This window comes from Passer montanus, unplaced genomic scaffold (assembly GCF_014805655.1).
Source record: "Passer montanus isolate IOZ18808 unplaced genomic scaffold, ASM1480565v1 scaffold142, whole genome shotgun sequence".
NCBI classification, from domain to species: Eukaryota; Metazoa; Chordata; class Aves; order Passeriformes; family Passeridae; genus Passer; species Passer montanus.
In genome coordinates this window covers 956,418-977,850 of record NW_024361164.1, presented here as the reverse complement: position 1 = coordinate 977,850, position 21,433 = coordinate 956,418, and the positions used below count along the sequence as shown (strand labels likewise).

General features: G+C 59.7%; 3 protein-coding genes and 1 long non-coding RNA gene across 8 annotated transcripts in view; 1 reads left to right on the top strand and 3 right to left on the bottom strand.

The window, feature by feature from the left end:
- Nucleotides 1-1,074: 1,074 nt before the first annotated feature.
- Nucleotides 1,075-8,236, top strand: SNF8 (SNF8 subunit of ESCRT-II). 4 transcript variants are annotated; one of them, XR_005626644.1, is made up of 9 exons: nucleotides 1,075-1,175; nucleotides 1,673-1,723; nucleotides 2,433-2,571; nucleotides 3,844-3,948; nucleotides 5,336-5,426; nucleotides 6,871-7,012; nucleotides 7,624-7,698; nucleotides 7,914-8,101; nucleotides 8,190-8,236. XR_005626644.1 is itself a non-coding variant. In XM_039700640.1 (8 exons), the coding sequence occupies exons 1-8, from the start codon at nucleotides 1,122-1,124 to the stop codon at nucleotides 8,031-8,033; spliced, it is 771 nt and encodes a 256-aa protein (XP_039556574.1). In that variant the 5' UTR covers nucleotides 1,075-1,121; the 3' UTR covers nucleotides 8,034-8,166. The 4 variants fall into 4 exon arrangements, 3 of the variants coding, with proteins under 3 accessions (XP_039556574.1, XP_039556573.1, XP_039556576.1); XM_039700640.1 differs by lacking the exon at nucleotides 8,190-8,236 and having other exon boundaries at nucleotides 7,624-7,692; nucleotides 7,914-8,166; XM_039700639.1 differs by lacking the exon at nucleotides 8,190-8,236 and having other exon boundaries at nucleotides 7,914-8,164.
- Nucleotides 8,237-8,986: 750 nt separating this feature from the next.
- Nucleotides 8,987-16,364, bottom strand: UBE2Z (ubiquitin conjugating enzyme E2 Z). 2 transcript variants are annotated; one of them, XR_005626645.1, is made up of 8 exons: nucleotides 16,230-16,364; nucleotides 15,414-15,486; nucleotides 14,307-14,494; nucleotides 13,780-13,891; nucleotides 12,656-12,768; nucleotides 12,079-12,169; nucleotides 11,102-11,412; nucleotides 8,987-10,786 (listed from the first exon to the last, which is right to left on the bottom strand). XR_005626645.1 is itself a non-coding variant. In XM_039700643.1 (7 exons), exons 1-7 carry the CDS (start codon nucleotides 16,346-16,348, stop codon nucleotides 11,242-11,244), a joined length of 867 nt encoding a protein of 288 aa, XP_039556577.1. In that variant the 5' UTR covers nucleotides 16,349-16,364; the 3' UTR covers nucleotides 8,987-11,241. The 2 variants fall into 2 exon arrangements, 1 of the variants encoding a protein (XP_039556577.1); XM_039700643.1 differs by having other exon boundaries at nucleotides 8,987-11,412.
- A 1,145-nt stretch (nucleotides 16,365-17,509) lies between these two features.
- On the bottom strand, nucleotides 17,510-18,318 carry LOC120498200. Its single transcript, XR_005626646.1, has 2 exons — nucleotides 18,068-18,318; nucleotides 17,510-17,849 (listed from the first exon to the last, which is right to left on the bottom strand). It is a non-coding gene; the product is annotated as an uncharacterized LOC120498200 (long non-coding RNA).
- A 340-nt stretch (nucleotides 18,319-18,658) lies between these two features.
- ATP5MC1 (ATP synthase membrane subunit c locus 1) overlaps nucleotides 18,659-21,433 on the bottom strand; it is a 5,019-nt gene continuing 2,244 nt past the window's right edge. Inside the window, exon 4 of the mRNA XM_039700650.1 lies at nucleotides 18,659-18,821. Coding sequence (XP_039556584.1) covers nucleotides 18,707-18,821 — 115 coding nt within the window. The 3' untranslated portion in view covers nucleotides 18,659-18,706. The remainder of the gene's footprint in view (nucleotides 18,822-21,433) is intronic.

Sequence of the window (21,433 nt, the reverse complement as noted above, 5' to 3'; positions counted from 1 at the left end):
TGCACAAATCCTGCACCGAATCCTGCACCGAATCCTGCACAAATCCTGCACCAATCCTGCACCGAATCCTGCACCGAATCCTGCACCGAACCTGGCCCCGAACCTGCACCGAATCCTGCACCGAAATCCTGCACCAATCCTGCACCGAATCCTGCACCGAATCCTGCACCGAATCCTGCACCGAATCCTGCACCGAATCCGGCACCGAATCCTGCACCGAATCCTGCACGGAGGGCCGGGACAGGGAGCGGGGACAAAGTCCGCGCGGTGTCCCCGCGCTGTGCCGCTCCTTGTGGCAGGGAGGAGGGAGGGAGGGAGGGAGGGAGGGACGCTCGGGAGCGGCACCGAATCCTGCCCAAATCCTGCACCGAATCCTGCACCGAATCCTGCACAAATCCTGCACCAATCCTGCACCGAATCCTGCACCGAATCCTGCACCGAATCCTTCCCTGTGCCGGTGCTGGCCCGGCTGCCGCGGGGAGAGAGAACGGGAACGGGATGGGAATGACGGGAATGGGAACGGGAATGGGAACGGGAATGACGGGAATGGGAACGGGAATGGGAATGGGAACGGGAATAACGGGAATAACGGGAATGGGATGGGAATGACGGGAATGGGAACGGGAATGACGGGAATAACGGGAACGGGAATTCTGCAATTCCGGGGCCTGCGGGGATGGGGAACGGGGGGTGGGGAACGGGGCAGGCTGGGGAAATGGGAAATGGGAAATGGGAACGGGGGAGCTCCTGGAGAGGGGAGGGAGGGAAACAAAAACGGGGCTTGGGGTGGGGGTAAAAGTTAAAATAAATGCAGGGCTTGGGGTGGGAATTAATCCAGGGCTTGGGGCTGCGATTGGGAAAGGGATCCAGGGTTTGGGATTAAAATAAATCCAGAGTTTGGGGTGGGAGGGAAATTAATCCAGGGTTTGGGGCTGGGATTGGGAAAGGGATCCAGGTTTTAGGGCCTGGGTTAAAAAGGTTCTGGAGGTCTGGAATTGGGAATGGAATGGGATGGGATGGGATGGGATGGGATGGGATGGATGGGATGGGATGGGCTGGGATGGGATGGGATGGCGCGTCGCGCTCGATGACGTGTCCGCGGCGGCGGCGGCGGGGCCGGGATGCACCGGCGGGGGGTGGGGGCGGGGGCGATCGCCAGGAGGAAACTGACCGAGGTCACCGGGACCGGAACGGGACACGGGACACGGGACCGGGAACGGGATCGGGAATGGGAACGGGAACGGGATCGGGAATGGGAACAGGACACAGGAACGGGAACGGGAACGGGACCGGGAACTGGGAACGGGATCGGGAACGGGAACGGGACCGGGACACAGGAACGGGAACGGGACCGGGATCGGGAACGGGAACTGGGAACGGGATCGGGAACGGGAACTGGGAACGGGACCGGGAACGGGAACTGGGAACGGGATCGGGAACGGGAACGGGAACGGGACAGGGGCCGGACCGCGGGGCCCGGGAGGGCTCGGGGGCTCTGAGGGGACCCCAGAACCGCGGCCCGGGCAGCGCGGCCAGAGCCGGGGCTGGGCTCGGAGCCCCGGGGAGGAACGGGCGGCCCGGCTCGGCATGGCCCGGCTCGGTCTGTCCCGGGTCGGTCTGTCCCGGGTCGGTCTGTCCCGCCGCCCCGTGCGCTGACCCGCTCTCCCCCCAGGCCAAGTACAAGGAGCGCGGCACGGTGCTGGCTGAGGATCAGCTGGCCCAGGTGGGAACTGCAGCGCGGCCCGGCTGCCCCGTCCTGTGACTGTGTCTGTGTGTCTGTGTGTCTGTCCCTGTCCCTGTGACTGACGGCTGCCCTGTCCTGTGTCTGTGTGTCTGTGTGTCTGTCCGTGTCCCTGTGTCCCTGTCCCTGTCTGTGTCCGTGTCCCTTTCCTGTCCCTGTCCCCATCACCATCCCCATCCCCTTCCTGTCCCTGTCCCTGTGTCTGTGTGTCTGTCCGTGTCCCTGTGACTGTGTCCGTGTGTCTGTGTGTCTGTCCGTGTCCCTGTCCTGTCCCTGTCCCTGTCCCTGTGACTGTGTCTGTGTGTCTGTGTGTCTGTCCGTGTCCCTGTCCTGTCCCTGTCCCTGTGACTGTGTCTGTGTGTCTGTCCGTGTCCCTGTGTCCCTGTCCTGTCCCTGTCCTGTGACTGTGACTGTGTGTCTGTCCGTGTCCCTGTGTCCCTGTCCTGTCCCTGTCCCTGTGACTGTGTCTGTGTGTCTGTCCGTGTCCCTTTCCTGTCCCTGTCCCTCCCATCCATTCCCAGCCCATTTCCCGTTCCCAGTGCTGCATCCCAGCCCCAATCCCGCTGTTCCTGTTCCTCGCTCCCGTCCTGCTGTCCCCATTCCGTGTCCCATGTCCCATTCCGTGTCCGTCTGTCCCATTCCGTGTCCCATTCCCATGTCCCATTCTGTGTCCGTGTGTCCGTCTGTCCAGATGTCCAAGCAGCTGGAGACGTTCCGCACGCACCTGCAGGCCTTCGCCTCCAAGCACAAGCAGGAGATTCGCCGCAGCCCCGAGTTCCGCCTGCAATTCCAGCACATGTGTGCTGCCATCGGCGTCGACCCGCTGGCCTGTGAGCACGGGGACACGGGGACAGGTACGGGAATGGGAACGGGAATAACGGGAATAATGGGAATGGGAATAACGGGAATGGGAATGGGACGGGAATGGGAACGGGAATAACGGGAATGACGGGAATGGGAACGGGAATTCTGCAATTCCAGGACCTGCGGGGATGGGGAACGGGGGGTGGGGAACGGGGCAGGATGGATGGGATGGGATGGGATCAGTGGGATGGGATGGGATGGGCTGGGATCAGTGGGATGGGATGGGACAGAATGGAATTAATGAATTCCCATCCCCCGGTGTCCGTCCCCCTCTGGCGGCCGAGCCAGAACCTGCCCAGAGACCGGGAGAGGCAGCGGGGGAAGGGAAACCAAACCCAAGGAACAAAAATGGTGTGAAAATTGAATAAAATAAAGTAAAATAAAAATAAAATAAAAAATTAAGCAAAAATTAAAAATGAAATAAAGTAAAATAAAATAAAGTAAAAAAAATAGAATAAAATAAAAAGAAAATAAAGAAAAAGAAAATAAAAATAAAATAAAAAATTAAGCAAAAATTAAAAATGAAATAAAGTAAAATAAAATAAAGTAAAAAAAATAGAATAAAATAAAAAGAAAATAAAGAAAAAGAAAATAAAAATAAAATAATAAAATAAAATAAAATAAAATAAAATAAAATAACCAATAACACTAAAAATAATAGAAATAAAAATTCAAAATTTAAAAGTAATAACAATGCGATTTAACGTTTAAAATGAAAACCTTTCCCCTTTAACCCTTTAACCCTTTCCCTCCCGGAAAGGCGGAACCCTTCCGGCACGCGGCGGCGAATGATGACGTCACTGACAGCGCGGATGACGTACACGACGCGCCCAATGACGAAACACGGCGCGCTCGAGGCGTCACGCGTCGCTCTCGATGACGTTTCTGCGGCGGCGGCGGCGGGGCCGGGATGCACCGGCGGGGGGTGGGGGCGGGGGCGATCGCCAGGATGGGACAGGGACAGGGACAGGGACAGGGGGACAATGGGAATGGGGGGACAATGGGGACAGGAACAGAGGAACAGGGACACGGGGACAGTGGGGGGATAACGGGGGGACAGCAGTGGGGACAGCTGGGGGAACCAGGGGGCTCTGGGGCCATCCCAGGGGGGCCGTCCTGGGGGACAACAGGGGGAAAAACAGGGGGGACAAAGATGGGGCCAGCGAGGACAGTGTGGGGGCACAGAGCCCAGCCCGGTGTCCAGGGACAGACCCCAGCCCGGTGTCCCTGTGCCCCAGCTGGAAAAGGGTTCTGGGCCGAGGTGCTGGGGGTCGGAGACTTCTACTACGAGCTGGGCGTGCAGATCATCGAGGTGTGCCTGGCGCTGCGGCACCGCAACGGAGGTGGGCACGAGCGGGGAGCACCCCGAGCCCAGGGATCCAGCCCTGAGCCCAGGGATCCATCATCCCCGACCCCAGGGATCCAGCCCTGACCCCAGGGATCCAGCCCTGAGCCCGGGGATCCATCCCTGAGCCCAGGGATCCACCCCTGAGCCCAGGGATCCAGCCCTGACCCGGAATCCATCACTGACCCCAGGGATCCAGCCCTGAGCCCAGGGATCCATCACTGACCCCAGGGATCCAGCCCTGACCCCAGGGATCCACCCCTGAGCCCAGGGATCCATCACTGACCCCAGGGATCCATCACTGACCCCAGGGATCCAGCCCTGAGCCCAGGGATCCAGCCCTGAGCCCAGGGATCCATCACTGACCCCAGGGATCCAGCCCTGAGCCCAGGGATCCATCCCTGAGCCCAGGGATCCATCACTGACCCCAGGGATCCAGCCCTGACCCCAGGGATCCACCCCTGAGCCCAGGGATCCATCACTGACCCCAGGGATCCAGCCCTGAGCCCAGGGATCCAGCCCTGAGCCCAGGGATCCATCACTGACCCCAGGGATCCAGCCCTGAGCCCAGGGATCCATCACTGACCCCAGGGATCCATCCCTGAGCCCAGGGATCCATCCCTGATCTGAGATCCACCCCTGACCCCAGGGATCCACCCCTGAGCCCAGGGATCCAGCCCTGATCTGAGATCCAGCCCTGAGCCCAGGGATCCATCACTGACCCCAGGGATCCACCACTGACCCCAGGGATCCACCCCTGACCCGGGAATCCACTGATCCCAGAGATCCTCTGATCCCAGAGATCCATCTGCCCTGATCCCAGGGCCCCCTGATGCCTTGGATCCCCCATTCCCTGATCCCAGAGACCCAGGCATTATCCCAGGGGCCCATCCCTGATCCCAGGGGACCCCAGGGATCCACCCCCAGTCCCAGAGATCCCATCAATCCCATCCCTCCGTGGGAAGGGGGAACAATCCGAGGGATCCCGGCCGTCTCCAGAGGGTCGGGATTCCCAGCGGGGACGTTCTTCATCCCAAAGGGCAGTTCACCCCGGGAACGAGCCTGAATCCCCAAAAATGGGATAACAACCCATAAAATCCCCAAAAAATCCCCAAAAATCCCATAAAAATCCCCCAAAATCCCATAAAAATCCCATAAAATCCCATAAAACCCCCCAAAATCCCATCCGGCCGTCTCCAGAGGGTCGGGATTCCCAGCGGGGACGTTCTTCATCCCAAAGGGCAGTTCACCCCGGGAACGAGCCTGAATCCCCAAAAATCCCATAAAAACCCATAAAATCCCCAAAAAATCCCCAAAAATCCCATAAAAATCCCAAAAAAATCCCCTAAAATCCCCCAAAATCCCCCAAAATCCCCCAATCCCAGCGTGGGCCCGTGCTGCAGGGCTGATCACGCTGGAGGAGCTGCAGGCCCAGGTGCTCAAGGGCCGCGGGAAGTTCGCGCAGGACGTCAGCGCGCGAGTGGGGATGGGAATGCCGGGAATTCCGGGAATTCTGGGAATTCCTCAGGAATCAGCGCCTGAGTGGGGATGGGAATGCCGGGAATTCCGGGAATTCCTGGGAATCAGCGCCTGAGTGGGGATGGGAATGCCGGGAATTCCGGGAATTCCTCAGGAATCAGTGCCTGAGTGGGGCTGGGAATGCCGGGAATTCCGGGAATTCCTCAGGAATCAGTGCCTGAGTGGGGCTGGGAATGCCGGGAATTCCTGGGAATCAGCGCCTGAGTGGGATTGGGAATTTTCTCCCTAAAAACTAACCCCAGCGTAATTTTTCCCCATAAATCCAACCCTGGGATGATTTTTCCCTAAAAACCAACCCCAGCAGGATTTTTCCCCACGAATCCAACCCTGGGATGATTTTTCCCCACAAACCCAGCCCCGGGAGGATTTTCCCACCGGAGCTGCGAGGAAGGGACGGGGTCAGTCCCCACAGAAGCAGAGCGCCCGAGTGGGGATGGGAATGCCGGGAATTCCGGGAATTCCTCAGGAATCAGCGCCCGAGTGGGGATGGGAATGCCGGGAATTCCGGGAATTCCTCAGGAATCAGTGCCCGAGTGGGGATGGGAATGCCGGGAATTCCGGGAATTCTGGGAATTCCTCAGGAATCAGCGCCTGAGTGGGGATGGGAATGCCGGGAATTCCGGGAATTCCTGGGAATCAGCGCCTGAGTGGGGATGGGAATTTTCTCCCTAAAAACCAACCCCAGGGTAATTTTTCCCCATAAATCCAACCCCAGGAAGATTTTCCCTAAAAACCAACCCCAGCAGGATTTTTCCCCACGAATCCAACCCTGGGATGATTTTTCCCCACAAACCCAGCCCCAGCAGGATTTTCCCCCACAAATCCTGGGATGATTTTTCCCCACAAATCCAATCCCAGGAGAATTTTTCCCCACAAACCCAACCCTGGGATGATTTTTCCCTAAAAACCAACCCCAGCAGGATTTTTCCCCACAAACCCAACTCTGGGATGATTTTTCCCCACAAATCCAATCCCAGGAGAATTTTTCCCCACAAACCCAACCCTGGGATGATTTTTCCCCACAAACCCAGCCCCGGGATGATTTTTCCCCACAACACCCAACCCTGGGATGATTTTTCCCTAAAAACCAACCCCAGCAGGATTTTTCCCCACAAATCCAACCCTGGGAGGATTTTCCCCCACAAACCCAACCCTGGGATGATTTTTCCCCACAAACCCAGCCCCGGGAGGATTTTCCCACCGGAGCTGCGAGGAAGGGACGGGGTCAGTCCCCACAGAAGCAGATTTTTAGTTGAAAAGCCCCATTTTTGGGGCTGAGCCCCCAAGGCCGCCCAGGTGCCCAAAGCCCGGTCCCTGCGCGGTGGCAATTCCCGGATTTTGGGGCGCTCCCGGAGTGGCCGCTGGGGTGCCGTGTCCCCAGGGACGATCTGCTCCGCGCCATCAAGAAGCTGAAGGTTCTGGGCAGCGGCTTCGGGATCATCCCCGTGGGGGGAACGTTCCTGGTGCAGTCGGTGCCGGCCGAGCTCAGCATGGACCACACGGTGGTGCTGCAGCTGGCCGAGGTGGGAGCGCTGGGAATGGGATTGGGAATGCTGGGATTGGGAATGCTGGGAATGGGAATGCTGGGATTGGGAATGCTGGGAATGGGATTGGGAATGCTGGGAATGGGAATGGGGCCTGGCTGAACATGGACCACACGGTGGTGCTGCAGCTGGCCGAGGTGGGAGCGCTGGGAATACTGGGAATGCTGGGAATACTGGGAATGCTGGGAATGGGGATTGGGAATGCTGGGAATGGGGCCTGGCTGAACATGGACCACACGGTGGTGCTGCAGCTGGCCGAGGTGGGAATGTTGGGAACGACACCTGGGAATGGGAATGCTGGGAATGGCACCTGGGAATGGGGAATTGCTGCTTCCAGGACCGGGAACTGGGATCGGATCGGGCTCGTGGGCAAAGCTGCCGAAGTGTGGGGAATGGGGAATTGCTGCTTCCAGGACCGGGAGCTGGGATCGGATCAGGCTCGGTTTAAACCTGGGTGAAAAAGAGCCAGAAAACCCTGGTGCTTCCATGAAAAACCGGGATTGGGCCGGGCTGGGATGGGACCGAAGGGTCCCTGCTCTGCTGGGGCTGGGCTGACGCCCAGACGGATTTTTCCTGGTTTTTGTTCCCAGAAAAAAGGATTTGTGACAGTCAGCGAGATCCGGGACAGCCTCAAGTGGGAGACGGAGAGAGCCAAGCAGGTGCTGGTAGGTGGGGATGGGAAACTGGGAAACTGGGAATGGGGATGGGATGGTAATGGGAGCAGCAACGGCAACTCAGCTCATCCCAGTCATTCCCAGCCCATCCAAGCCCATTCCCAATCCCATTTTTCCACTCCAGGACCACCTGCTGAGGGAGGGCATGGCCTGGCTGGATCCCATTCCCATTATTCCCATTTTTCCCGTTTTTCCCGTTTTCCCAGGACCACCTGCTGAGGGAGGGCATGGCCTGGCTGGACGCGCAGGCCCCGGCCGAGCCGCAGTTCTGGCTGCCCGCGCTCTTCTCGGAGCTGCACGGCCAGGAGAGCACGGCCGGGCCCTGAGCGCCCGGCAGCCCCGGGGTCCTCGGAATCCCGCCCGGAATCCCCCCCAGGATCCTCGGGAATCACCCTGGAATCCTCGGAATCCCGCCCGGAATCCCTCCCAGGATCCTCGGGAATCCCTCCTGGAATCCCTGAGAATCACCTCTGGAATCCTGGCTGGAATCCCTCCCAGGATCCTCGGGAATCCCTCCTGGAATCCTCGGGAATCACCCCTGGAATCCCTCCCAGGATCCTCAGGGATCCCCCCGGGATGGAATCCCGCCCGGAATCCCTCCCAGGATCCTCGGGAATCCCTCCTGGAATCCTCGGGAATCACCCCTGGAATCCCTCCCAGGATCCTCAGGGATCCCCCCTTTGAATCCCTTCTGGGATCCTTGGGAATCTCCTTCCTGGAGTCCTTGGGAATTCTTCCTGGAGTCCTCCGAATCCCGGCTGGAATCCCCCCCAGGATCCTCAGGAATCCCCCCTGGAATTCTCTTGGGAATCCTTCCTGGAGTCCTTGGGAATCCTTCCTGGAGTCCTCCGAATCCCGGCTGGAATCCCCCCCAGGATCCTCAGGATTCCCCCCTGGAATTCTTGAATCCCTGCTGGAGTCCTCAGGAATCCTGGCTGGGATCCCCGGGAATCCCTCCTGGAATCCCCCCTGGAGTCCCCTGGAATCCCCGGGAATCCTCAGGATCCCTCCCATTCCCGCAATCCCAGGGACAGCAGGACTGGGAATAAAAGTTTTGTAAGAAGTTCCTGAGTTTGGGAAGTTCTGTGGGATCAGCCCCTGCTGGAATCACCCCCTGCTTTTGGGTGGAAATGCCCCAGATTAGGGAACAGGAGGAAAAGGAGCCGAGGGCGGAGTCTCAGAGGATGCCAGTGAGATCTGGCTCTGGAATTTTGGCTCCCAGCAGTGGGAAAACGGCCCTGGGAAGTCGTTATTCCATGAGAATTCCCAGCAAGGAACACCACAGGCTCCGTTCTGCCAAAACAGAATTTATTGCACAAAGGAAAAAACCGAAAAAACCAAAAAAGGAAACACAACCCCCCCAAAAAAACCCAAAAAAAAAAAGAATTTCAATCTTCTGCACACCGGGGAGCAGCCGGGATCTCCGCGTGCCTTTGCTGCTCCCAGCTCCGTGCCAGCCTCCAAAAATGTGGTTTTTAAAAGGGTTCTAGTGCCTGCAGGACTGTCACTGGGCTGGGGACACCCCGGGGACACCCCCGGGGGACAGCAGGCAATTCCCAGCCCTGGGAAAGCTGGGAAAGCTGCTCGGGTGACACACAGGTGACACAGGTGACACAGGAGGTGGCACCGGCCCCGGGGTGGCAGCTCGGCCTCCCCCGAGGGTTAAATCCAAACCAGCCCCAGGATTTGGGTGAAAAAAGGGAAACAATTCCCGAGGTTTTCGGGAAAAGCACAAAAATTCCCCATTTCCCACCGGGAAATTCCTCACCAAGGAAATTCCCCATTTCCCACCTGAGAAATTCCCCATTTCCCACAAGGCAAATTTCTCCATTTCCTACCTGGGAAATTGCCCCATTTCCTACCAGGAAAATTCCCCATTTCCTATCAGGGAAATTCTCATTTCCCACCAGGGAAATTCCCCAATTCCCATCAGGGAAATTCCCATTTTCTACCAGGCAAATTCCCATTTCCCACCAGGGAAATTCTCATTTCCCACCTGGTATATTCTCATTTCCCACCAGGGAAATTCCCCAATTCCCATCAGGGAAATTCCCATTTTCTACCAGGGAAATTCCCATTTCCCACCAGGGAAATTCCCATTTCCCACCAGGGAAATTCCTCATTTCCCACCAGGGAAATTCTCATTTCCCACCAGGGAAATTCCCCAATTCCCATCAGGGAAATTCCCATTTCTCACCAGGGTAATTCCCTGTTTCCCACCTGGGAAATTCTCATTTCCCACCAGTGAAATTCCTCATTTCCCATCAGGGAAATTCCCATTTCCTACCTGAGAAATTCCCCATTTCCCACAAGGGAAATTTCCCCATTTCCGACCTGAGAAATTCCCATTTCCCACCTGAGAAATTCCCATTTCCCACCGGGAAAATTCCCATTCCCACTTCCTGCTGCAGTCCCCACGGCCCCGGGGGATCCGGCTGCTCCTGCCCCTCGGGATGAGGCTCCAGGCTGGGAAGTGCTCCCAGCACCAGCAGGACCCAAACTGGGCCAGACTGGTGGGGAGGGCGGGCTCTGCCCTTTGCTGTCCCTAAAATCCACAATTCCAGGGGGAACTGTCACCTCCAGGCGGGCTGGGCGGGTGGCACTGCCACTGCCACCTCTGCGTGCCACCCCCGGCGCCGACCCCGCTCTCGGCGGTCCCAAAACGCAGAATTTGGCAAGGTTTGGCAAAGAGTCTGTGCCAGAGCCCAGCAGGGACTGTCCCTCCCTCCCTCCCTCCCTCCCTCCATGGGGCGGCAGCGGGGAGGGAGGGGACAGGAGGGGACACGGAGGTGGCACTGACCCGAGGTGGGACACACAGAATTCCAGGTGAGGAAAGAACGGCTCCACCAGGAGAAAAGCCCTCCTGAAAGGCTAAATGCAGTGTGACAGAAGCCATCAAACTGATCTCAGCTCTGCCCTCCTCATCCTCCCTTCCCCAGACCTCCAGGCTGAACAAATCCATGGATTCCTGCAGTTCCCACTTTCCACATGAAGTCTCCAAAGTGCCCCAGGGCTCGAGTAAAGCTTTGGGGAAGGAGCCCCAATTCCAGCAGTGAGAATTCCTTTAGCTTTGGTCTGCCTAGAAGAAAGACACCAGGGAGGCCCCAGCTCTCCCAGATTCCACCTGGACACGCCTTGGGCTATCCAAGCACTCCCACAGCTCCAGGGAAGGGCTCCCTCCCTGCCCAGGAGCAGAAAAGCTCTCAAGGATTTGCAGTCTAGAGCTCATTCTTTAATCGAACGGAGGAAAAAAAAAAACCAAAAAAAAAAACCTGGAAAAAAAAAACCAAACCAAACCAAAACAAAAAAAAAAACCCCCAAAAATCCCCAACCAGTGTAGGTGTTCTCCAACAAAACCCCAAAAAACAACCTGATGCCACATGCCAGGAAGTACCTTTGTCCAAGAGGAGCCTGTCCCGAGCTGGGCTTTGTCTCTTTTTGGGAATTCTCCTCGGGGGATCCTCGGGGCGCTCTCCGGGCGCTGTCCCCGCCCCGGCCTGGCTGTGCTGCAGTCCCGGGCCGGGCCGGGCCCTCCTAGGCCCTGGGGCAGCCCTGGGGCTCGGGCTCGGCCTCCGAGGAGCTGCTCTCCGAGTCCCCCTCGGCGCTGTCCGGCTGCTGCCGCTCCTGCAGCCGCGCCCGCAGCGCCTGCAGCCGCCCCAGCAGCGCCTGGTAGTCAAAGTGGCCGCGCTTCTCCCCAAAAGGGTCCTGGCAGGGGAAACGGGGGTCAGGGCGCTCCGGGACAGGGGACGGGCTGGAAACGGGGGGAATTCCGCAGGGAAATGCCAGCCTGGGCGGGGAGGATGGTGAAATTCCCCTGGACAGGATCCTGAATTCCCCTGGACAGGATCCTGGAATTCCCCCTGGACAGGATCCTGGAATTCCCCTGGACAGGATCCTGAATTCCCCTGGGAAGGATCCTGGAATTCTCACTGGACAGGATCCTGAAATTCTACTGGGAAGGATCCTGGAATTCGATTGGGGAGGATCCTGAAATTCTACTGGGAAGGACCCTGGAATTCCACTGGGAAGGACCCTGGAATTCCACTGGGGAGGACCCTGGAATTCTCACTGGACAGGATCCTGGAATTCCCCCTGGAGAGGATCCTTGAACTCCTCCCCCTGGTGCTGCACATCTGTCCAGGCCCAGCTGTCCCCAGCTGTCCCTGCCCTGTCCCAGCCCTGTCCCAGCCCTGTCCCCAGCTGTCCCAGCCCTGTCCCCAGCTGTCCCAGCCCTGTCCCAGCCCTGTCCCCAGCTGTCCCAGCCCTGTCCCAGCCCTGTCCCCAGCTGTCCCTGCCCTGTCCCCAGCTGTCCCAGCCCTGTCCCAGCCCTGTCCCCAGCTGTCCCTGCCCTGTCCCCAGCTGTCCCCTCACCTGCATGGTCTGGCCCTGCAGGTGCAGCCTCTCCTTGCACACGCCCTCGTAGAAGTCCAGGTACTCCATGAAGGATTTCTCCATGACGCCGCTGGGGACACGGGGGACACGGTCACCACGGCCGTGGGGACACCGCGGTGCCACCCCGTGCTGTCCTGCTGGCACGGCCTGGCTGGGCCCGGGGGCTGCGGGGAGGGGACAGGGGACAGGGAGGGGACAGGGGACAGAGGGGACAGAGAGGGGACAGAGCTGGGGAGGGGACAGAGCCAGGAAGGGGACAGAGCCAGGGAGGGGACAGGGGACAGGGACAGGGAAGGGACAGAGGGGACAGAGCCCCGGGGAAGGGACAGAGCCGGGGAGGGGACAGAGCCCAGGGGACCCGGGCACAGCAGCTGCGCTCCCCTCCCTCCTCCCAGGAACTTTCTGGGAATGTTTTCCCCCAGAGCTCGTCCTGCACATTCCCTGCACAGGCCCCGCTCCCGGGAATTCGGGAATGACGGCTGGGAATGGATCCTGGTGCCCCCAGCCCCCCCGGTGTCCCCGTGTCCCCGTGTCCCCGTGTCCCGGTGTCCCGTACCGGAGGGGCTCGGGGCAGGGACACTTCCCCTCCAGCATGTCACACACGGCCACGCGGATGGTCTCGTGCCGGATGCACTCGTTGTAGTTCTTGCTGTCCCCGGGGTGCCGCTCCTGGGGACACAGCGTGAGGGCAGGGCCTGACCCGGGCACAGCCCGGCCTGACCCGTTCTGACCCGGGCAGAACCCAGCCTGACCCGTTCTGACCCGGGCACAGCCCGGCCTGACCCGTTCTGACCCGGGCAGAACCCGGCCTGACCCGCTCTGACCCGGGTAGAACCCAGCCTGACCCGTTCTGACCCGGGCAGAACCCGGCCTGACCCGCTCTGACCCGGGTAGAACCCAGCCTGACCCGTTCTGACCCGTGCAGAACCCGGCCTGACCCGTTCTGACCCGGGCAGAACCCGGCCTGACCCGTTCTGACCCGGGCACAGCCCGGCCTGACCCGTTCTGACCCGGGCAGAACCCGGCCTGACCCGTTCTGACCCGGGCACAGCCCGGCCTGACCCGTTCTGACCCGGGCAGAACCCGGCCTGACCCGTTCTGACCCGGGCACAGCCCAGTTCCAGCTGCAGTCCCACTTAATTCCAGGCTGAGATCCCAATTAATTCCAGCCTGCAATCCCAGTCAGTTCCAGCCTGGAACTCTGACCCGGGCAGAACCCGGCCTGACCCGTTCTGACCCGGGCAGAACCCGGCCTGACCCGTTCTGACCCGTGCAGAACCCGGCCTGACCCGTTCTGACCCGGGCAGAACCCGGCCTGACCCGTTCTGACCCGGGCACAGCCCAGTTCCAGCTGCAGTCCCACTTAATTCCAGGCTGAGATCCCAATTAATTCCAGCCTGCGATCCCAGTCAGTTCCAGGCTATAATCCCAGTCAGTCCCAGCCGCAATCCCAGTCAGCTCCAGGATAATCCCAGTCCGTCCCAGGCAGGTTCCCAGTTCCAGGCTATAATCCCAGTCAGTCCCAGCCTGCAATCCCAGTCTGTCCCAGCTGGGATCCCAGTTCCAGGCTATAATCCCAGTCAGCTCCAGTCCATCCCAGTCAGCTCCAGGATAACCCCAGTCAGCTCCAGCCCATCCCAGTCCATCCCAGTCCATCCCAGTGCATCCCAGCGCTCCCACCTGCTCGAAGCCGGGCTCGTTGTGGTACGGGTTCTCGGTCATCAGGGACTGGATGGAGATCAGCACTGACGAGATGCTCTGGGCCGGGCTCCAGGCCGGGCCTGTCCACGTGCTGGGCCAGCAGGGCACAGAAACTCCAATTAACGACCTCGTTAATTAACCAGCAGCACCGCCCACCCACGGCAGAGCCTGAAAACCTGGGGAGCAGAGCTGGGCCCGACCTGGGGAGCAGAGCTGAGCCTGACCTGGGGAGCAGAGCTGGGCCTGACCCTGGGCCCGACCTGGGGACCTCCCCTGGACCCAAACCTCCCCAGCACAGCCTGAACTGTCCTGTCCAGCTCAGCTGGACCCAGCCTTACCCCAGGATGCTGAGGGGTTCCCTAGGCCCGGCTTACCCCAGGGTGCTGAGGCATGCTTTAGGCCTGGCTTACCCCAGGATGCTGAGGCAGACCCCAGGGTGCTGAGGCAGACCCCAGGGTGCTGAGGCAGACCCCAGGGTGCTGAGGCATGCTCTAGGCCAGGCTTACCCCAGGATGCTGAGGCAGACCTTGCCGTTGCGGTAGAAGTTGGGGTTGAAGCGCACGGTGTTGTTGCCCGTGGTCATGAGCTTGACGCGGGGCGGGTGGATGGGGTAGTCGGGCGGGCAGCGGAACAGGAACAGGAAGAAGCCGCCCTCGTAGGGGGTGTCGAACGGGCCCGTGATCAGCGCGTGGATCTGCGGGGACACCGAGCCCTGCGGCTTCCCCACCGGCACGGCCCGGCGCTCCCAAACCCTGCACAGCTCCTGCGGCTTCCCGACCGGCACGGCCCGGCGCTCCCAGAGCCTGCGGCATTCCCAAACCCTGCAGCATTCCCAGAGCCTGTAGCATTCCCAAACCCTGCGGCTTCCCGACCGGCACGGCCCGGCGCTCCCAGAGCCTGCGGCATTCCCAAACCCTGCGGCATTCCCAAACCCTGCAGCGCTCCGGCATTCCCAAACCCTGCATGGCTCCGGCATTCCCAAACCCTGCAGCATTCCCAAACCCTGCGGCATTCCCAAACCCTGAGGTGTTCCCAGACCCGGCATGGCTCCGGCATTCCCAGACCCTGCGGCTTCCCGACCGGCACGGCTCCGGTGTTCCCAGAGCCTGCAGCATTCCTGGGGTGTCCCCGCACAGCTGAACGCCCTGCACAGCTCCGGCGTTCCCAGACTATCCACAGCTCCAGCATTCCCAAACCCTGCACAGCTCCGGCGTTCCCAGAGCCTGCAGCGTTCCCAAACCCTGAGGCGTTCCCAGACCCTCCGGAGCTCCTCAACCCCGCGCCATTCCCCAATCCTCCGGGGATCCCAAGGCCTCCAGCATTCCCAAACCATCCAGCATTCCCAAACCATCCAGCATCCCCACACCATCCAGCATTCCCAAACCCCGCTCCACTGGATGCCACCCCCCATCCCTGGGGAATCCAGAGCCTTGCTGTTCCCAGGGCAGTGATGGGATATTCCAGCCGGGATATTCCAGCCGGGAATGCTCCTGGATCCCGGATTTGGGGAGGGGGGCACCCCGGGCTGCTGTTCCCAGGGCAGTGATGGGATATTCCAGCCGGGAATGCTCCTGGATCCCGGATTTGGGGAGGGGGCACCCCGGGCTGCTCACCTTGGTCATGTCGTGGGGGTCGGGCACCACGAACATCCCCGGGGGCGGCTCCTTGTAGATGGACATGATATCCCTGGAAAAGGGAGAGGGAAAAGGGAATGAGCCGGGGGCTGCGGGGACGGGATTTGACCCGGGATTGGGGAGCTCTGGGTGAGCCCCCGCAGCCCAGCCCCAAACGCAGCCCAGGAATTCCAGAGCACGCTGGAATTCCCAGGAATCCCCCCTGGAATCCCCGGGAATCCTGGCTGGGATCCTCAGGAATCCTGACTGGAATTCTCAGGGATCTTCCCCAGAATCCCACCTGGAATCCCTCCAGGAACTCCCCCCTGGAATTTCCCCACCTCCAGCAGCAGGAATTCCAACAAAAATGAAAATCCAACGGAATTCCTGCCGTGAATTCCTCCGGATGCTCAGCCCCACAGGAGGGGAACTCTCCAGACCCCAATCCTGGGCAGGATCCCGGCAGGAATTACCGGGAGCCGTGCCAGTGCCTGTCCCGGGACACCGGGGGCTGTGCCCGTGCCTGTCCCGGGACACCGGGAGCCGTGCCCGTGCCTGTCCCGTGCCTGTCCCGCTGGGCGCAGGGCCCGTTACCGGCCGCGGGGCCGAGCCGAGCGCCCGCGCCGCGCTCCGTGCCGCGCCCCGCGCTGCCGGTTCCGTCCCGGTTCCGCCCCGGTTCCGTCCCGGTTCCGTCCCGGTTCCGCCCCGGTTCCGTCCCGGTTCCGTCCCGGTTCCGCCCCGGTTCCGCCCCGGTTCCGTCCCGGTTCCGCCCCGGTTCCGTCCCGGTTCCGTCCCGAGCCGGTGCCGCTCGCTCACCGTTTGATCCGCAGCAGGCAGGCCGGGCTGGGCCGCTCGCTGTCCCAGTCGCCGCTGACCGTGGGGTCCCAGAAGGCGGAGTGCGTGAGGAGCGCGGCCCCCGCGGCCGCCGCCGCCATCGGGGCGCCGCCGCTGCCGGGGATTGCTCCTCGGAATCCAGGGAATTGCTCCTCTCCCATCCCTTCCGTCTGCGCAGCCCAACCTTCCTCCAAACCTTGGAGCTTTTTGGGCGAGTCCTCCTCAGAATTCCTTCAGGAATTCCATTCCCAGGAATGTCCCCAGACAGAGCCACCAATTCCCCGTGTCCCATCCCCGTGTCCCATTCCCATGTCCCATCCCCATTCCCCGTGTCCCATTCCCATTCCCAGGAATGTCCCCAGAGCCATTATTCCCATGTCCCATTCCCATTCCCGTGTCCCATCCCCATTCCTGTGTCCCATTCCCACCCCCGTGTCCCATCTCCATTCCCTATTCCCAGGAATGTCCCCAGACAGAGCCACCAATTCCCCGTGTCCCATCCCTGTGTCCCATCCCCATCCCCGTGTCCCATGTTCCATCCCCGTGTCCCATTCCCACCCCCATGTCCCATCCCCGTGTCCCATCCCCATTCCCATGTCCCATGTTCCATCCCCGTGTCCCATCCCCGTGTCCCATTCCCATGTCCCATCCCCATCCCCATTCCCAGGACTCCGCTCCCATTCCCAGCAAGGTCACCGCCGCTGCCAGAGGCTCGGGGCAGGAGCAGCGGCTGCGTTAATTACTTTAATTACTCCGAGCGGGTAACGAGCCAAGCTCCCCCCGGGGCTCCCTTTGCTGGAAGGCGCGGCCGCCTCCCCCAGAATCCCGGGAATTCTGGGTGGGATTTGGGAATGTCTGCGAGCAGCCGGGGGGGCAATCCCTCAGCTCCGGGGTTTTCTGGGAATTCTGCTCTGAGGGGGGACAGGGACAGCTCCGTGCCCAGAATTCCCAAAATTCCTGGGAATTCCCTTCTGCCAAGGCCCCCGGGGGATCCGGAATGCCTCAGGTGGGGAGGGGCCTGGAATCCCAGCAGGGGCAGTTCCTGGGCACTGCGGGAATTCTCGGGATTCCCAGGAATTCTCCCCCGCATCCACCCCAAGCCCTTCCCAGGGAGCTCTGTTTTCCCAGGGCCCGGGTTTGGGGGAATTCCTGCACATTTCAGGTGGATCCGCCTTCGCTTCCCATTCCACAGCCGGGATTTCCCACCCACAACCTCCCCCAGGAAGTGGAAAATAAAGGTAAAAAAACCCCAAAACGGGGAATTCCGCAGAGAAATCCTTGGTTTCCTTCGGGAATTCCATCCCAGCCCCCGAGCTCTGCTTTCTCAGGGCCCAGATTTGGGGGGATTTCTGCAGATTTGAGTTCCCCTTCCCATTCCCACCCCGCAGCTGGGATTTCCCACCCCAAATCTCCCCCAGGGGGTGCAGAACACAGATAAAAACCCCAAAACGGGGAATTCCGCAGAGAAATCCTTGGTTTCCTTTGGGAATTCCACCCCAGCCCCCAACCCCAAACTCTTACTTCCCAGGGCCCCGATTTGGGGCAATTTTTTACAAATTTGGCTCCACCTTCATTTTCCTCTCCTCCCATTCCCGTTCCCACCTCACATCTGGGATTCCCCGCCCCGAGCGTCCCCCAGGGGTGCAGAACTCAGATAAAAACCCCAAACCAGTGAATTCTGTAGAGAAATGCGTGGTTTCCTTTGGGAATTCCATCCCAGCCCCCAACCCCAACACCCAACCCCAACCTCTGCTTTCCCCAGGCCCAGATTTGGGGGCGATTTCTGCAGATTTGAGTTGACTTCCTCTTCCCATTCCCACCTCACATCTGGGATTCCCCGCCCCGAGCGTCCCCCAGGGGTGCAGAACTCGGATAAAAAAGCCCAAAACAGAGAATTCCGTAGAGAAACGCGTGGTTTATGTGGAGGAGCAGCGGCGCCGCGGTCACATGGCGAAGAGGATGAGGAAGGCCACCATGAGGCAGAAGAGCCCCATGGCCTCGGAGAGCGCGAAGCCCAGGATGGCGTAGGAGAAGAGCTGCTGCTTCAGCGACGGGTTCCTGCACGGGAAAACGGGAGGGGGTGCAGAACACAGATAAAAACCCCAAAACAGCGAATTCCGCAGAGAAATCCTTGGTTTCCTTTGGGAATTCCACCCCAGCCCCCAACCCCAAACTCTTACTTCCCAGGGCCCCGATTTGGGGCGATTTTTTACAAATTTGGCTCCACCTTCATTCTCCTCTCCTCCCATTCCCCAACCCCAAGCTCTGCTTTCCCAAGGCCCAGATTTGGGGGGGATTTCTGCAGATTTGAGTTGACTTCCTCTTCCCATTCCCACCTCACATCTGGGATTCCCCGCCCCGAGCGTCCCCCAGGGGTGCAGAAGTCGGATAAAAAAGCCCAAAACAGAGAATTCCGTAGAGAAACGCGTGGTTTATGTGGAGGAGCAGCGGCGCCGCGGTCACATGGCGAAGAGGATGAGGAAGGCCACCATGAGGCAGAAGAGCCCCATGGCCTCGGAGAGCGCGAAGCCCAGGATGGCGTAGGAGAAGAGCTGCTGCTTCAGCGACGGGTTCCTGCACGGGAAACCGCGGTGAGAGTGGGACGGGAATGGGGATGGGAAAATGGGAATGGAAATGGGAAACCGGAGTGAGAGCGGGACGGGGAACGGGAACGGGGATGGGAATGGGAAAATGGGAATGGAAATGGGAAACCGGAGTGAGAGCGGGACGGGGAACGGGAACGGGGATGGGGATGAGAAAATGGGGAATACGGATGGGAAATGGGAAACGGGAATGGGGATGGGAAAATGGGGAATGGGAAATGGGAGTGACAATGGGAACGGGGATGGGAAACGGGGATGGGAATCGGGAGTGAGAATGGGAACAGGGATGAGAAAATGGGGAATGCAAATGGGAAACAGGGTGAGAGCGGGAATGGGGAATGGGAACAGGCAATAATGTCCCAAACCCAGAACCAGGGAATGAAACCAGGAAATAAAACCAGGGAATAACACCAGGGGATCCCCCAAACCAGGGAATCCTCAGACCAGGGAAGGATGTCCCAAACCAGGGAACGAAACCAGGGAATCATGTCCCAAACCAGCCCCGTCAGGGAATGAAACCAGGGAATAAATCCAGGGAATAAATGACCAAAGCAGGGAATGAAACCAGGAACAAATCCAGGGAATGAAACCAGGGAATAAATCCAGGGAATGACCCCCAGGGCAGCCCAGGGTGTGGCTGGGCAGGGAGCAGCTGGGATGGGTGGGTCAGGATGGGGTATCCGGGGTTTTTCCTGTTTTTGGGGATGTGAAACCCTGGATTTGGCTGGCACCTGGTGGCTCCAAGCTGCAATTCCTGCAATTCCTTCCGGGGCAGCAGAGCTCCAGAGGGAAGTTGGGAATCAATTAGAATTCAAACAATTCAGGGACTTTAACAGAACAAGGGATTAATTTAATAGAATAACGGATTAATTTAATTGAATATTTAATTGAATATTAGTGGATTATCTTAAAAGAACAACCATTTTAATAGAATGGATTACCCTAATAAAATAATTATTTTAGTAGAATAATGAGATTACTTTAACAGAATGGATTATGTTGAGATAATAGCACTGTTTTATTAGAATAGTTGTTTTAAGAGAGTGGATTATTTTTAACAGAACAGTGGATTCTTTTTAGGAGAAGAATGGATTATTTAAAGAAATGGATTATTTTAAGAGAAAAATGGCTTGTTTTAATAGACTGTATTAGTTTAATAGAATAATGGAGGTTTTTAAGAGAAGAGGGGATCATTTTTAGGGGAATGGGGGATTTTTAAGGGAATGGGGGACTAATTTTTAAGGGAATGGGGACCATTTTAAAGGACCATTTTTGGGCAAGACTGAACCATTTAAAAGGGAATGCTGCACCACACACCCGTTGATATCTGAGTCCTTAACACCCATCCTGTTCCACATCCCCTGAGCACTGCCAGCCCCAAATCCTGGGGAAAGGTCCCTGGGAATGGCCCCAGATCCCGGGGAATGGCCCCAAATCCCGGGGACAGGTCCCTGGGAATGGCCCCAAATCACAGGGAATGGCCCCAAATCCTGGGGAAAGGTCCCTGGGAATGGCCCCAAATCACAGGGAATGGCCCCAAATCCCGGGGAAAGGTGTCTGGGAATGGCCCCAAATCCTGGGGAAAGGTCCCAAATCCCGGGAAAGGCCCCAGCCCCGGGGAAAGGCCCCAGCCCCGGGGAAGCCCCAGCCCCGGGGAAGGCCCGCTCCCGTTCCCGTTCCCGTTCCCATTCCCGTTCCCGTTGCTGTTCCCGTTCCCGTTCCCGTTGCCGTTGCCGTTCCCGTTGCCATTCCCATTCCCGTTCCCGTTCCCGTTCCCGCTCCCGTTCCCGCTCCCGTTCCCATTCCCGTTCCCGTTCCCGTTCCCGGCCCCACCCCTGGCGTAGCCGATGATGAGGCTCCCGAACACGGTGCCGATCCCCGCCCCCGAGCCCGCCACGCCCACGGTGGCGGCGCCGGCCCCGATGAACTTGGCGGCCGTGTCGATGTCCCGGGACAGCGCGGTGCTGCGGAACTGCCGCCGGGGCTGCGCGCCCACAGACACCTGGGGACACAGGGACACAGCTGGGACACATCAGGGACACACCAGGGACAGCTCGGGGACACAGGGACAGCTCAGGGACACACCAGGGACAGGGCACAGGGACAGCGCAGTGCTGCGGAACTGCCGCCGGGGCTGCGCGCCCACAGACACCTGGGGACACAGGGACAGCTCAGGGACACACCAGGGACACGGGGACACACCAGGGACACACCAGGGACAGGGCACAGGGACAGCGCGGTGCTACGGAACTGCCGCCGGGGCTGCGCGCCCACAGACACCTGGGGACACAGGGACAGCTCAGGGACACACCAGGGACACGGGGACACACCAGGGACACACCAGGGACAGGGCACAGGGACAGCGCGGTGCTACGGAACTGCCGCCGGGGCTGCGCGCCCACAGACACCTGGGGACACAGGGACAGCTCAGGGACACACCAGGGACACGGGGACACACCAGGGACACACCAGGGACAGGGCACAGGGACAGCGCGGTGCTACGGAACTGCCGCCGGGGCTGCGCGCCCACAGACACCTGGGGACACAGGGACAGCTCAGGGACACACCAGGGACACGGGGACA